At 40.0% G+C, this 12,485-nt stretch overlaps 1 protein-coding gene across 3 annotated transcripts in view; it reads left to right on the forward strand.

Moving 5' to 3' along the window:
- The window catches only part of fgf13a (fibroblast growth factor 13a), a 73,170-nt gene that overhangs the window by 51,153 nt on the left and 9,532 nt on the right, over positions 1–12,485 (forward strand). For 2 of the 3 annotated variants that reach the window (XM_079556720.1, XM_079556722.1), the window contains 2 exons: positions 3,995–4,105; positions 7,144–7,247. In XM_079556720.1, coding sequence (XP_079412846.1) covers positions 3,995–4,105; positions 7,144–7,247 — 215 coding nt within the window. Of the gene's footprint in view, positions 1–2,609; positions 3,010–3,994; positions 4,106–7,143; positions 7,248–12,485 lie in introns of those variants that run through there. The other variant, XM_079556721.1, reaches the window with a different exon arrangement.

Consider the following 12,485-nt stretch of genomic DNA (forward strand, 5'->3'; position numbering starts at 1 on the left):
TTTGTTATTATTATTATAGTTATTGTTATTATTGTTATGATCGGAGTTTATCAAGTCCTCAAGTGGGATTTTGATTTATCTATTTCAAAGTTGTTTCATGTAGGCCCTTAGTATGACATATTTTCTAAGACACATGTATGTGTATCTTTAAATAACATGCTTTAGATTTAACTTTTTGAAAAAAATCTTTACAAAGAGTTGGTGAAAGAAAGATGCAGAATATCATAAAGTATTGTTATAATTATCCTGTATGACCAGGGTTTGATGTGGCTTGAGTCAAATCAAATAAGCTACATTCCAATGAGTTATGACGTTTTGACCTGTTGTTGGTTTTATGAAAACACTCTACAGCTCAGCGTAGTAAAATCTTTAAGAGTTATCATGTCGGACTTAAACATGTGCATCATATCATTTTACCAACATTTATATTCAGCCAAAGGCAAAATAAAAATGATTTTCTGTTACTTTGATGTTGGACAAGTGAAACCAAGCGGTTCATTCAAGGCAACATGGTTTGTTTCTTGTTTACGTGCGCCCTCTAGTGAATAAACAGGGAAATTGTGGTTCTTTGCTCAAATACGACTGCAGATAGTTAAAACCTTTTCGATACATTTTGTCAGCAACTTTATTCTTCAAATAAACATTATCACTGATTACTTTAATGTGACCAATCACGTATTCACTATAGGCTGTAATTAAAGCAAAAAAACAAACAAACAAGTAAATGAATAGCCCAATTGATGCAGTTCCCAAAAACTTTTCCAAAATCTGAAGCAGTCTCACGGGACACACAGCTGTTCCTCTGTCTTTAAACCTTCACTGTGCTGTAGAATATAGACTGTGAATCCTTCCACTCAGTACTTATGCCACATCAATATATTTCCGTTGAAAGTGGAGGGCCCTGCGTAACCGGTTTACTCAACGCATTATCGGATCAATTTACATCAGTTTTGTAACATGAGAGCAAAGCCATATCTGGCCCATGCGAGGAAGTCAAATCTTTGCAGCATTTCCAGTCTATTTCTTCAAGCGGCCACAACGCGTTTTCTTTGTTTTCCGGATCAACGAGACCCCCGAATGAATGTTTAATGAGCGTTTAAGAAGTCATAATGGCATGTCGCTAATGTCCCGTAACGATCTCCCAGTTGTGTGGCCACGCCTCGACGCTGCATGCCCCATCGCTGCGCCGCGGAGAGTTGTGTTATTCTGGGAACGGATTGAAGTTTTTGTCTAAATGTGAGAGAAGTCGGCTCACTGCACTCAGCTGGAAGACTGCGCGTAAACCCCGGACAATCTCAACTCTCGCTCGACAAGGCCAACATGAGTTTTCCGCTCAGAAAAGCAGTGTCAGGTACGCGTCCTTTACTGTAAGTGGATTGCTCTGATTCCTTGACATGTGCTGTCTCCAGATTGGTGCACAAGTTGCACTGCGGCGTGTGTTCTTGAAATAGAGCAAGTACATGTATAAAATATTCAACATTGTTTTGATTGTTTGGTCTCTTTTCGTCGATAACCGCCGTGGAGCTGTCCATGGTGCTGAAAACACATTTGTCATGTCGTTCCAATCCATGAGATCAGTTTACGGTTTCAAAGTTATGTTGTTTTGTTGTAGGCTACTTTGAGTTAATTGTATTCGTCCCATATTCAAACGCTCAGAAATAGAACAGGCCTATCGCTTATATTGACTAATATCATTTCCTATGTTGATTGTCATGTTTGCACTCAAGCGTTTTTCCCTCGTTTATTTCGCGAGAAAAGGTCTATCTCACAACTTCTAGACGAATTACTCTCCTGTGTAATTTATTCTAGACATATCGAAGCAATTGGACAGTTGGCGCGATGGTGCATTTTTATATGTTGACTCTAGAGGGCAGCATTGGTTAGCTAAAAGTCATCCAACCACAGACAAGAGCACCACTGACACAAAACATATGTATTTTTGTTTTTCTTGAGTGAAAGTTCAAACTGGGCTATGCATATTTCAGCTTTTATAGCTTGAAAAAACAACAACAACAACAACAACAACAACAACAACAACAACAACAACAACAACAACAACAAAACACCTCAATAACCCTATTTTGTCAGTGATTGTGTTGAAATTGATTCAGAGACGATATTTGCTGTGTGTGCTCAGTTTTTAGAATGAACGAAAACCATCTGACCGCTGTTACACATTGGCGCGTGTAATGATCCCATTGTGTAGCCTACTATAAGGCGTGTGCGCAATAACTGCTAGTGTCTGTGCACCCCTCCTTCTCTCACTACTCGCTGCTTGTTGTAGGAGGGATACTCGGAGCATAGTTTAGTTAGTGTGGTCGTCCACAATGGAGCACTTGAGCCAATATCTTGACTGTACTTCAGTCAGAGCCACGATGGCGCTCAGACGATGGCAGTGAGTGAGGAGACAAAGGAGGTGCAACAAACAGGTGTTTCCAGCCAGGGGCCGCGCTCAACTCCATTCACTCTGCTGCTTCAGCCATGTGCGCTGCGCGGTAGTTCACCCTTGCTTTGATGTGTGGACTCAAGGATGGGGACATGTCGCGCGGCGTGAGCGTCTCTACGAATCGCTTTAAGTGGACTGTTTGTTTTTTCTTTCTTGGACTGGCTTTTATTGAAATGATAAGGATTCAAAAATGATTCGTTAGAAGGTTACCTAACAGCCCACTGTGTCGTGAACTGCTTGAAGGTGTAAAGGGGGGTGGGGGGAAAGTTAGTGATTCCATTGCTGGGAATCGCCCTCCTGAATCCAGTGCTCTGGGTTCTAACGGGGTGAGATTTGACTCAAGAAGTGTTCCCACACTGCCGCCAAGCTGGCCATGGCAGCGGCTATCGCCAGCTCCCTCATCAGGCAGAAGAGGCAGGCGAGGGAGCGGGAAAAGACTAACGCCTGCCGCTGCGTGAGCAGTCCCAATAAAACCAAAGGAAGCTGCGACAAACCGAACAGACTCAATGTGTTCTCCCGAGTCAAACTCTTCGGTTCCAAGAAGAGAGGCAGAAGACGCCCAGGTCTGTAGAGCGCAGGAGACTGCTTTTCTCAGCGTCATTTATTATAACAGTGCAGTCTGTCCTGACCTAAACACTCGCCACTGTGATATCACTTCGAAGATATTGTAACTGACTGTGTATAAATGAATTAGACCACTTTTATTCTCTGTCATTGCTTTCATTATGACAGCTTCTTGTCATATAACACTGCAGCTCTCACAGTGATGTAAACTCTCCACAAAGCATCATATAATCCAGTCAGAAATGTTGCATTGCCTTCTTCAAGTTTCAAAGTTTCTTTAGCTAAGTCTACAGTCATAAATCAAGATTTACGACTTAAATATTAGTTAATTTATATCAAACATTAGTTAATATATATCAATATGAACTAATGTGATTGATTTGTGTCCTTCCAAAGACTTGATGAAACTTTTCTCACTCGCTATGGTTGTCTCATTTATATGAGAGTGCACTTTGAGTTGACAAAGTTGGAGTTTTCTGATCCTCCCTAAGCGCACGGTGCAGTAGAAATAACCTTATCCATAGTGGAAAGGGCGGTTTTGAAAGGTAAGTGAGATGAAAGGATAGATGAAAGGTGTGGTAAACCATAGTAAAGGACACTCCACTTGGGACAATAACTGGGGAATAGAGAGCACTCAGCTCCAACACACAGACACAGACAGACAGGCGAGACAGGAGCACTTCTATTGAAAATATTGACTCCTAGAGTGGAGCGTTAATTATGCATTCAGAGAAACCAGCACAGTATTTTGGTGTTCTTTGGGAGGGGTACAAAATGAAAATATCAGAATTTCTGCCTTATCCATGTCGTTTTGTCTCTCACAAAGGTTTTATCTAGAAAAAAGTAGCTCATGAAACTTTGGTAAAGGTGACAACTTTGATATAAAGGGACAGAGTGTGTTCTGACAGCTTCCAGCTATCTTTATAAAATCTTAAATCCTACACGAAAGTTGAATCCAGTTTGTGTTTGTGTGTGCTTTTACAGAGCCCCAGTTGAAGGGGATTGTGACAAAGCTGTACAGCCGACAGGGCTTCCACCTCCAGCTGCAGGCTGACGGGACCATCGATGGAACCAAGGAGGAGGACAATGGATACAGTGAGTCTCACTGACACTCATTTAGACTTTATTCTCAAATGTTCTCCTAAAAATTACATTGGGCCTCATTCATGATATCTTCTTATGCACACATTTGTTCTTAAGCACTTATTTGGAAGATGTTTGGCGTTCACAAAATGTGTTCTTAGCTGAACATGTTCTTCTGGAAGAACAACAGTCAGGAGGACTCTTAACACAACAATTTCCCAACTATTTCATTAACATATTCGAGAGAATAATATTGATCAGTCGTGGTATAGAGCAGAGATAGCATTAATCTAAATGAGACTTTCCCAGGTCAATGCTGCTCTCAGCTCCTGGTCACATGCTCAGAGGTGAGGACAGCAGCCGAAATACAGTATCTACAGTAAGAGCAATATTACTTTTAAACAAACCAATTAAGTGCAAGTCAAAGTAGTTTAACAATTACTATAGGAAAAGTAAAAAAAAGCAAACATAAAATGATGTGAACATTGTGATATTTCACTATGAAAATCAAATAGATCATTTTAGGGAAAAGAAAAAATAAGTGAAGTTTAAACAATTAAGCATTTTTAATTAATTCATATTAATTAGTCAATATTAATAATAGAAATATGAATTAATATTTTTTATATTAATGGTACTAAGTTCTTTTGCTTACTTAAAACATACTTTACTTAAAATATTACTTCTAATATAACAAGAAGAAAAAGGTGCCTTTGTATTCCATTCTCATGCATTCATGGTGGCACAGCGGTTATCGCTTGTGCTTCACCGCTAGAAGGTCCCGGGTTCGATCACTGGACGGGGCCTTTCTGTGTGGAGTTTGCATGTTCTCCACGTGTCTGTAGGTTTCCTCTGGATGCTCCAGTTTTCCCCACCACTTAAAACATGTACAATAGGCCAGGATGTGTCACCTTTGTGAATTTGGTGAGGGATATGGCTGCTTCAGAACACTTTGTGAATCTGACGTACTATTCTCCAGAAACTTCTTAAAGTGGAAAACATTCATGAATGAGGTCCATTGATTATTCAAGTTTTACTGTCATAACCGAGCAACAATGTACTCGTAAGAAATATTATAATTGTGACAAAGCTTTAAAGTGTTCTGAATATATAGTATTTTTAAATTATATAAATAAATAAAATAATGTTATACAAATAAAAAACATTTTATATAATAATAAACCACAAACACACCACACTAAGACCTAGCCTTAGCTAAACTGCAACTTACTGTGAGATAAAACAGCTGTTACACTGCAGATGAATATATTCAGCTATATCACTAACTTGATAGGACGACAGCTGAAGTGAAAGGCTCTGCACGGCACATTGAAAGAACGTTGATGATCCGTGTAATTGACAGTCAGCAGATTGAAAGCCTCTGAAATGACAGCTCTGTTTTCAGTCTGAATCCTGGAGTAAATTCAATAATGACCAAGTGCTGATGTGTTTTTCTCTCTGGCTACTGCATCTATGACACCGCTTACATAACAACTGGCCCACATCCCTGAAACATAGTTCTTGAAAAGAAAATTAAAGTGTGTCTAAACAGGAAGAGTGAAGCTCTTTGCACCGCTCCAAAAATAGCGTTGTTAGGGTGCGCTTGTCTCCATGGTGACGGAGAGTCGAGTCCTCTTAGAGATACTGGAGTCTTATGATGGTAGGAGAGGACCTACTATAATACACACTCAACTTACAATGTTACATGAGTGTGACCTGCTAGTAATGTGATTTTAAAGTAAGAGTACAGGTTTGATTTGTATATTTGTCCCTTCTTAAATGTCCATCTCTCTGTTTGAAAATATGGACCAGCCATCACTATTGTCAACCCTTGTTGAGACAGTAATAATGACAGTCCCTTTGAACACTGTCTCCAGCTTGTCTCGTGACCTCTGACCCCTTTTATAGCAGCAGTATCAGGAGGAGAAAGTGTCAAAGAAAAGAAGAGCTACAGCTTCTCACAGTCTCCTGTGGAGGAAACTGTAAGACACATATCCTCTATCGTTTGACCCTCCATATGTGAGCTAAATGTTTTAAATGTCTCCAGACACAAAAGCAGGTTCACTGTAAATTGTCCTGACTTGTTTGGTACTGGTGGGCGGATCAATCATGGCAGCTGTCCCCAGGGCCTCCTCACATTTCACCCAAACGCTGTGGGTGTCTGCCCTGTCATCCACTCCACTGGTGCTCAGGTGCTCCCTCAGCCGCCTGGTAATTGAGTTTCCCCTGCCCCGCCGTCACCTGGAGGATACGTTATCCTGCTCAATCGAAGTGGACTAGATGAGTACAAAAGTCGTGTAAGGAGCTTCATGGAGAACTGAGATTCAGAGAGATGAAAAGAATTTGTGTGAAAAAAATGAACCTACAAAAAGCAGTGCAAGAGTGTCCCTATAGCGGTGTAAAACTTGTGCTGATAGTTGCATCTGTAACTTTTTGGCCCCGGACCATAAAACGTCTGCACTGCAGCACTGAGCAGTGTTCCTAAAAGTTGCAAAACTTTGCAAGACACCAAAAGTACAGTATTGTCTCTTGGCACCTCCGCAGAATGTGCAATCTGTTTGTTTTCCAAACAGTTAATAATAATTGTTTTAAAAAAATATCTTAATGTAATATTCTTGAACCAAATTATGATTCAATACTGGAGCAAAACCTGGGAATGTAGAAACTATCCTCAACAAAATAATCCACTTGTCATCAGAGGCAACATTATCTTGTAAAACAGGCTTTATCCCAGCTATAGTAACCAGTGCGAGACAATTCTGAGGAGGGTGTGAATAGAGGACCGTGGCTGCCAAAACAATAAATATATACAGTATATAAATAAATATCCTATATCAATGGGTATGATGCAAACTCAGGACTGGCTGTAGGAAATGTCATTGCGAGTAGGTTTATTAGAGGACTCACTGGAGGCGTTCTTTATTTCTATTGGTTGAGATCCTCCCAAGATTTAGTCCTATGTACATGTATGTATGTCACGTTGTAGGAAACAAGTCGTCAAAGGCTTTTATTCTGAACAATGATCTTCATGTCACATTGTGTTTTCTCAGCCATGTTCAACCTTATTCCCGTGGGGCTGCGGGTGGTCGCCATCCAGGGAGTGCAGACAAAACTCTACCTGGCCATGAACAGCGAGGGCTTCTTATACACATCTGTAAGTACTTCTTTTCACTGTCCTGACCACGTGAATGATACAGTTGTAATTCGAAGGCTCGGTAATCCAGCAGCATCACTTTCCAAACTACAGAGAGGGTTGGCAGTGGAGTGTGAGCTAAATTGCTTTTTTTTATTTTGAATGAGCGGGATTATAAATAATTCACTTGCTGGACGAACAAAGCTCATTTTCTTCCAAAATGTCAGAGTGTTGTTCTGTGACAGGCCTCGGCAGAGTGATGCCCCCACAGGACACACACAAACACAGCAGACACGTCACTGTAGACGGTGCGGCGTGTGTTTCCAGGTCTGAGTGCTCTCTGACAGTTCGAATAATAGATACAAGAGTTTGAGGAAATTCATCTTGCAAATTGCATATTGGATTATAGTGACAGTGATGTGGGGTCGGGAAGGGGACTTCTGACCTCTTCACACTGGCTTATCGTAAGAGCACAAAATCAAACTGGACTTAGCCAATATTACCAAAAATGCAGCAGGGTTTGGGGAGGAAAATGATTTGAAATAAACAGATACATGAAAAATGACTTTGATTATGTTTCTTAGAGGTATATCCTGTGTAATGCTCATGAGCAAAGGCTGACGGTGTAATTACCACAGCCTGTAGTGAGATAGGTTATGCATGCAATTATACGTTCATAGCACAAGTCACTGTTTGACAACATATCCGTGGGGGTGCGTGTGGCTAAGCTCACCCGAGGGGAGTGTACTAATATAATTGAAATACAACACTCCATCAGTACTCTGCACATACACAGTAATGTAACATGGCTCCCCAGCAGCCTGCCACTCGCACTGATCCTAATGAAGGCCACTCGGCTCACTGTAATTAAGCATATTAAATAAGCCTCTAGATTAATTCAATAAAGCTCAATGTCAACAAGCCACTAACAGCAGCTTAAATGGAAAGACAATGAACCCTTGTCTTACAGCTACTGTGGACAAAGCTTAACTCAGAACAATCAAACTTCTATTTAAAACACTTTGACAAAACTTTGCCATTTGTAAAACTGTTTTGTAACATGCAAAGTGTTGGCCTTTATAAAGTGGGGGGTGAAACAATTTGCAGCGAGTCGCAAGCTTTTCCAAGTTAGGTTTTTTTCAATATTAAGTACCTGAGTCTATGAAAATGACTTTGAGTGAAAATGAGATCTTTTGGGCATGACTTTAGCTGAAAAACTATTCAATGCTTAAAACAACCACTGATCTTTGGGAAAACAGTATTTTTAAAGAGTGTTTTATGGGTTGCAAAAAATATCCTTTTTTTTCTTTTAATTTATGTGGCGGCTTGTTACTAGGGCTGTCACGATAAATAGTATATTGACTTATCTTCATTAAAAAACAGATAAATGATACATTTTTGGGCTCGATATCGTCTGTACATGTCTGTGGCATTTCCCCCCATTCTTCCATTGTAAAACTTTTTTCACTAAAGCAAATATAGTTTCAATATATTTCATGTTTATGTGTAGTATTTTAGGATATGATGATGCACTTCTAGGCCTGTCACGATAAGAAATATGAAGTTCGATATATTGAGGCAGGAAAGTATCGCGATAAACAATATTATTGACTCTAATGATGCTAGATACTGTCAATTGTTTATCTGTTTTTTATTGAACGATAAGTCGATATATAGTATTTATCGTGATAAACAATTGACAGTGTCTAGTATTGTTAGATACTTTCCTGCCTCAATATATCAAACTTCAAATTTCTTTTTGTGACAGGCCTACTTGGTTCTTCTTTCCCAACACTTAAAAAACACTGATATGAAATAAAAATAAAGCCTGTGGATGAGACAAGTTGATGAAAGAAGGTAAAGGCTTACACATATATTACCTATGTATCTAATTGCTACTGATGTTTTCATATTTTCTTGGACATAAATTGCTTAAATAAGCAGATGGAATGAAATGACCGCGTTGTTTGTCAGAAACTTACAATTTGCATAGTGTACGTAGAGCACAATCAGATCAGTGTCATAAGCACCTCGTATTGTTGATATTCTTGCTGTGGCTGTGATTCATTTCGGCAGTAAGTGAGCAAATTGTTCTCAAAGTTGATGTGTTAGAATTATGTAAACAGTGTAAGAATTTGAGTTGAGTTGGAGATGAGTGGTTGGCACCTTCTGTTTGAAAGAGAAGGAGGAAAGGTTGACTTTATCATCATAGCATGCATGGGTTTGATGTATTCATTTACAGGCGTGCTGTTGCAGAGTTGTTAGCCTTTTATGAGACCACGTGCTCTTCGATCAGAGCTGCTCTCGCCCCGTTCCTCATTAAGTTCTGCCTGAGCAGTGAGCTTAAAGAAATAGACCACCGTTTTTCCATACTGTGATATGTTCTTACCTGAGCTTAGACGAGTTGATGCGTACCCGTCTGGTCTTCGCATCAACTCGTCTAAGCTCAGGTAAGAACATATCTCAGTATGTAAAAACGGTGGCCGGTTCCTTTAAGGCTAACTAATCACAAAAACTATTTTCCATCAGTCCTACTGAAAATGGTACTGTGACCCACTTTGGGGTCCAAACCACTATTTGAGAACCCCCGGACAATTCTGTCTTACTGTAAATCTCATTTATTATAGTTACATAATATAATCAAGTAACAGAGTGTAGTGTTATATGTACTGTATGTCCTGAGATTTGAGGAGCAGGAGGTGATATAAAATGAGAAAAGCTGTGACTGAGGCTGTGAATATATTCAGGCTTCAGCGTCACTAAGTGGTGAAGACACTTTCGTAACTTGTACTTGCAAATTTACACATCTCTGCTCTAGGGCTACAGAGTACACCACCACGTTATTGTTATCGCAGTATTATGTGAAGCTTTTATCATTGTGTCTTTGATTTGATTTTACTGGCTATGGACTACAGTATATATATAACATACATACCATTATTTAAGTAGTTAAGTATTGCTTAAAGAGGGCGAGAGTGGCACAGTTGGTAGAGCAAGTCGTCTCATGACCGAAAGGTAGAAAAGTGCTATATAAGTTGAGACCATTTACCATTTTTAAACTAACCAGGGCTGAATTCTTCCCTTTATTTGCTCTTTCCATTTTGTGTCCCATGAGTTATTGGACATTGCGAAAAGCAAAGACCGATTGCAGAGCCACGCTGTCACATCCATGTTGACCCTATAAGTGCAGCAAACAAGTGCATGTCATTGTGTTGGCCCCTTTTGACTCCACTTGTGTTAGAGATGCTGCAGTCACAGTCCTAAGGCTTTTATCCATTTAATGCTCACAATGCCTTCAGTAAATAACTGCCGCTCTGGCGTCTCCCTCCACTGGGCTGTGTCATTAACTCGTCCAACGTGCACGGGCGCTCCATTGTCGACACAATGTGGGTGTGTCTGTTTCTGTTTGCGATTTGTTAGGCTGTTCAAAGCAGCGTATTCCCAACAAGAAAACCCTCCTTTATTTGACTAAAAGGAAGTAGCATTTTCAGCCCAGACGGGTCCAACCCTGACAGAGAGCAACTTATGCTTAGTGGATTTGAGATGGAGTGTACTATGGGCAGTTGGTAGTCTAGTCAATAAGAAGGAAAAAGAAATTAAGCATCCTGATCTACTTTTACTATATTTAACAAATTGTTTGCTGCTTCTGCTCAACTCATTCATATAACTCAACTTAGGTGCACAGTGAGGATATGTATCTGTAAATGTAACAGGATGAACTGGAGTTATTTTGCTAAGACAGAATCAAATGAGACTGTTTGAGCTGAAATGAAGCTAGCCTTTGGGGAGCTCCATAGAACAAGTGGAGACAGAGCTGTTATCTCCTGAGCTACAGGTTGGAAATCCCCGTTTCAAGCCATCCTGAATAAGGCAGTGGACATCACTTTTAGTCTAATTTGTGTTGTGTGCGATTGTTTTAAACCAAGGGGAAAAGTGGGAGATCGACTGGTTTCATAATTTCACTTTAAAATTGCTGTCGTTTAAGCTTTCCTTTAGCATTGATTGGGCTTATGTGAGAAAATGTATTTTTGCAGAGGATGTTAGACCCATTAAAAGTGCCTCTCCTCCTACTTACTGACTGGTAAACATGATCTGTAATTACTCCCCAGGAAGCAGCACAAAAGGATCATCATTTATTGTGGTTTGGCTCGGAACATTTATTTTGTTGCTGAGAGTAAATACATTAGATTTAGAGGCGTATTGTGTTCATTGTACTACATAAAAAGGGGAGGCTGGTTTTGTCTCGTGATATACCTTCATGAGAAAAACTGCTTCTCGGCAGGAAGCGCAGGAGGAGAGAGACTTGATCAAAGACTAACAATCTGAACAGTAGGTGCATAGAGGAATGGGCATAGAGATGATATTATTAGGGCATCACAGACTATTAGGCTGGTGTACTGCAGAGGTTGCCAGCTCCTTCAGCCAGAGCGGCGTTAATCATCATCCGCCACATTTTTCTATTGCATACAGTATTTCCTTATATACTGTATTCCCCAAGACCTCGAGGCGGGACATTCAAAATATTCCACTTCTTTGTAATGTTAACAAATGCTCTGTAGAGCTTCCAGCACCAAACTGTCAAAACAAATTCTGAGAGCGGCAAAAATAAACAGAGGCAAGAAACAGCTGACAGACATGACACTTCACACAACAGCAGCGCCACATCAAAGACGGCTATTTCTGCTCCGACAGAACCGGCTTCACATGCTGCTGTAATTGTTATTATGAACATGACCACAGACCAAACAATATACTTATCAGGGGCCGGGAGTTACAACAAGACTTGCAGTGAGTTCAGGAAGTATATATTATTTTTTATGCTGAAGTCTAATACTAAAGATGTCAAAGGCTGTAGCTTTTTATGGAATTGGCAATAAATGGATTTTACCACAGATTGAAACTTTTGTGAATGGGAATGGGTCTGCAGTGGAGTTTAAATACTACGTTTTAAATGGATGTGATGTGATCTTACCATTGACAATATAATGATTTTAGTGTAAGACTGCAAATGGGAGTTATTCAGAGCGCTCTGAAAACTTTGTGAAGCCAGCAGAAAGACACTAAGGAGGTCATTTACCAAGCGTTTGCTCATGTGCAAAACAAGTAGCACGTGTAAAAGTGGATCAGCAGCAGAGTCTTTTACACATCAGATTTGGGGGCCTAAAACACAGGCCATTCAAATATTAAATTAGGTGCAACATGCCCATCAAAAAACGTTATGCTTATGGCTTGCACTCACTGATTTGCACTTTATTTATT

Source organism: Gobius niger, assembly GCF_951799975.1.
Source record: "Gobius niger genome assembly, chromosome: 5".
Lineage (NCBI taxonomy): Eukaryota > Metazoa > Chordata > Actinopteri > Gobiiformes > Gobiidae > Gobius > Gobius niger.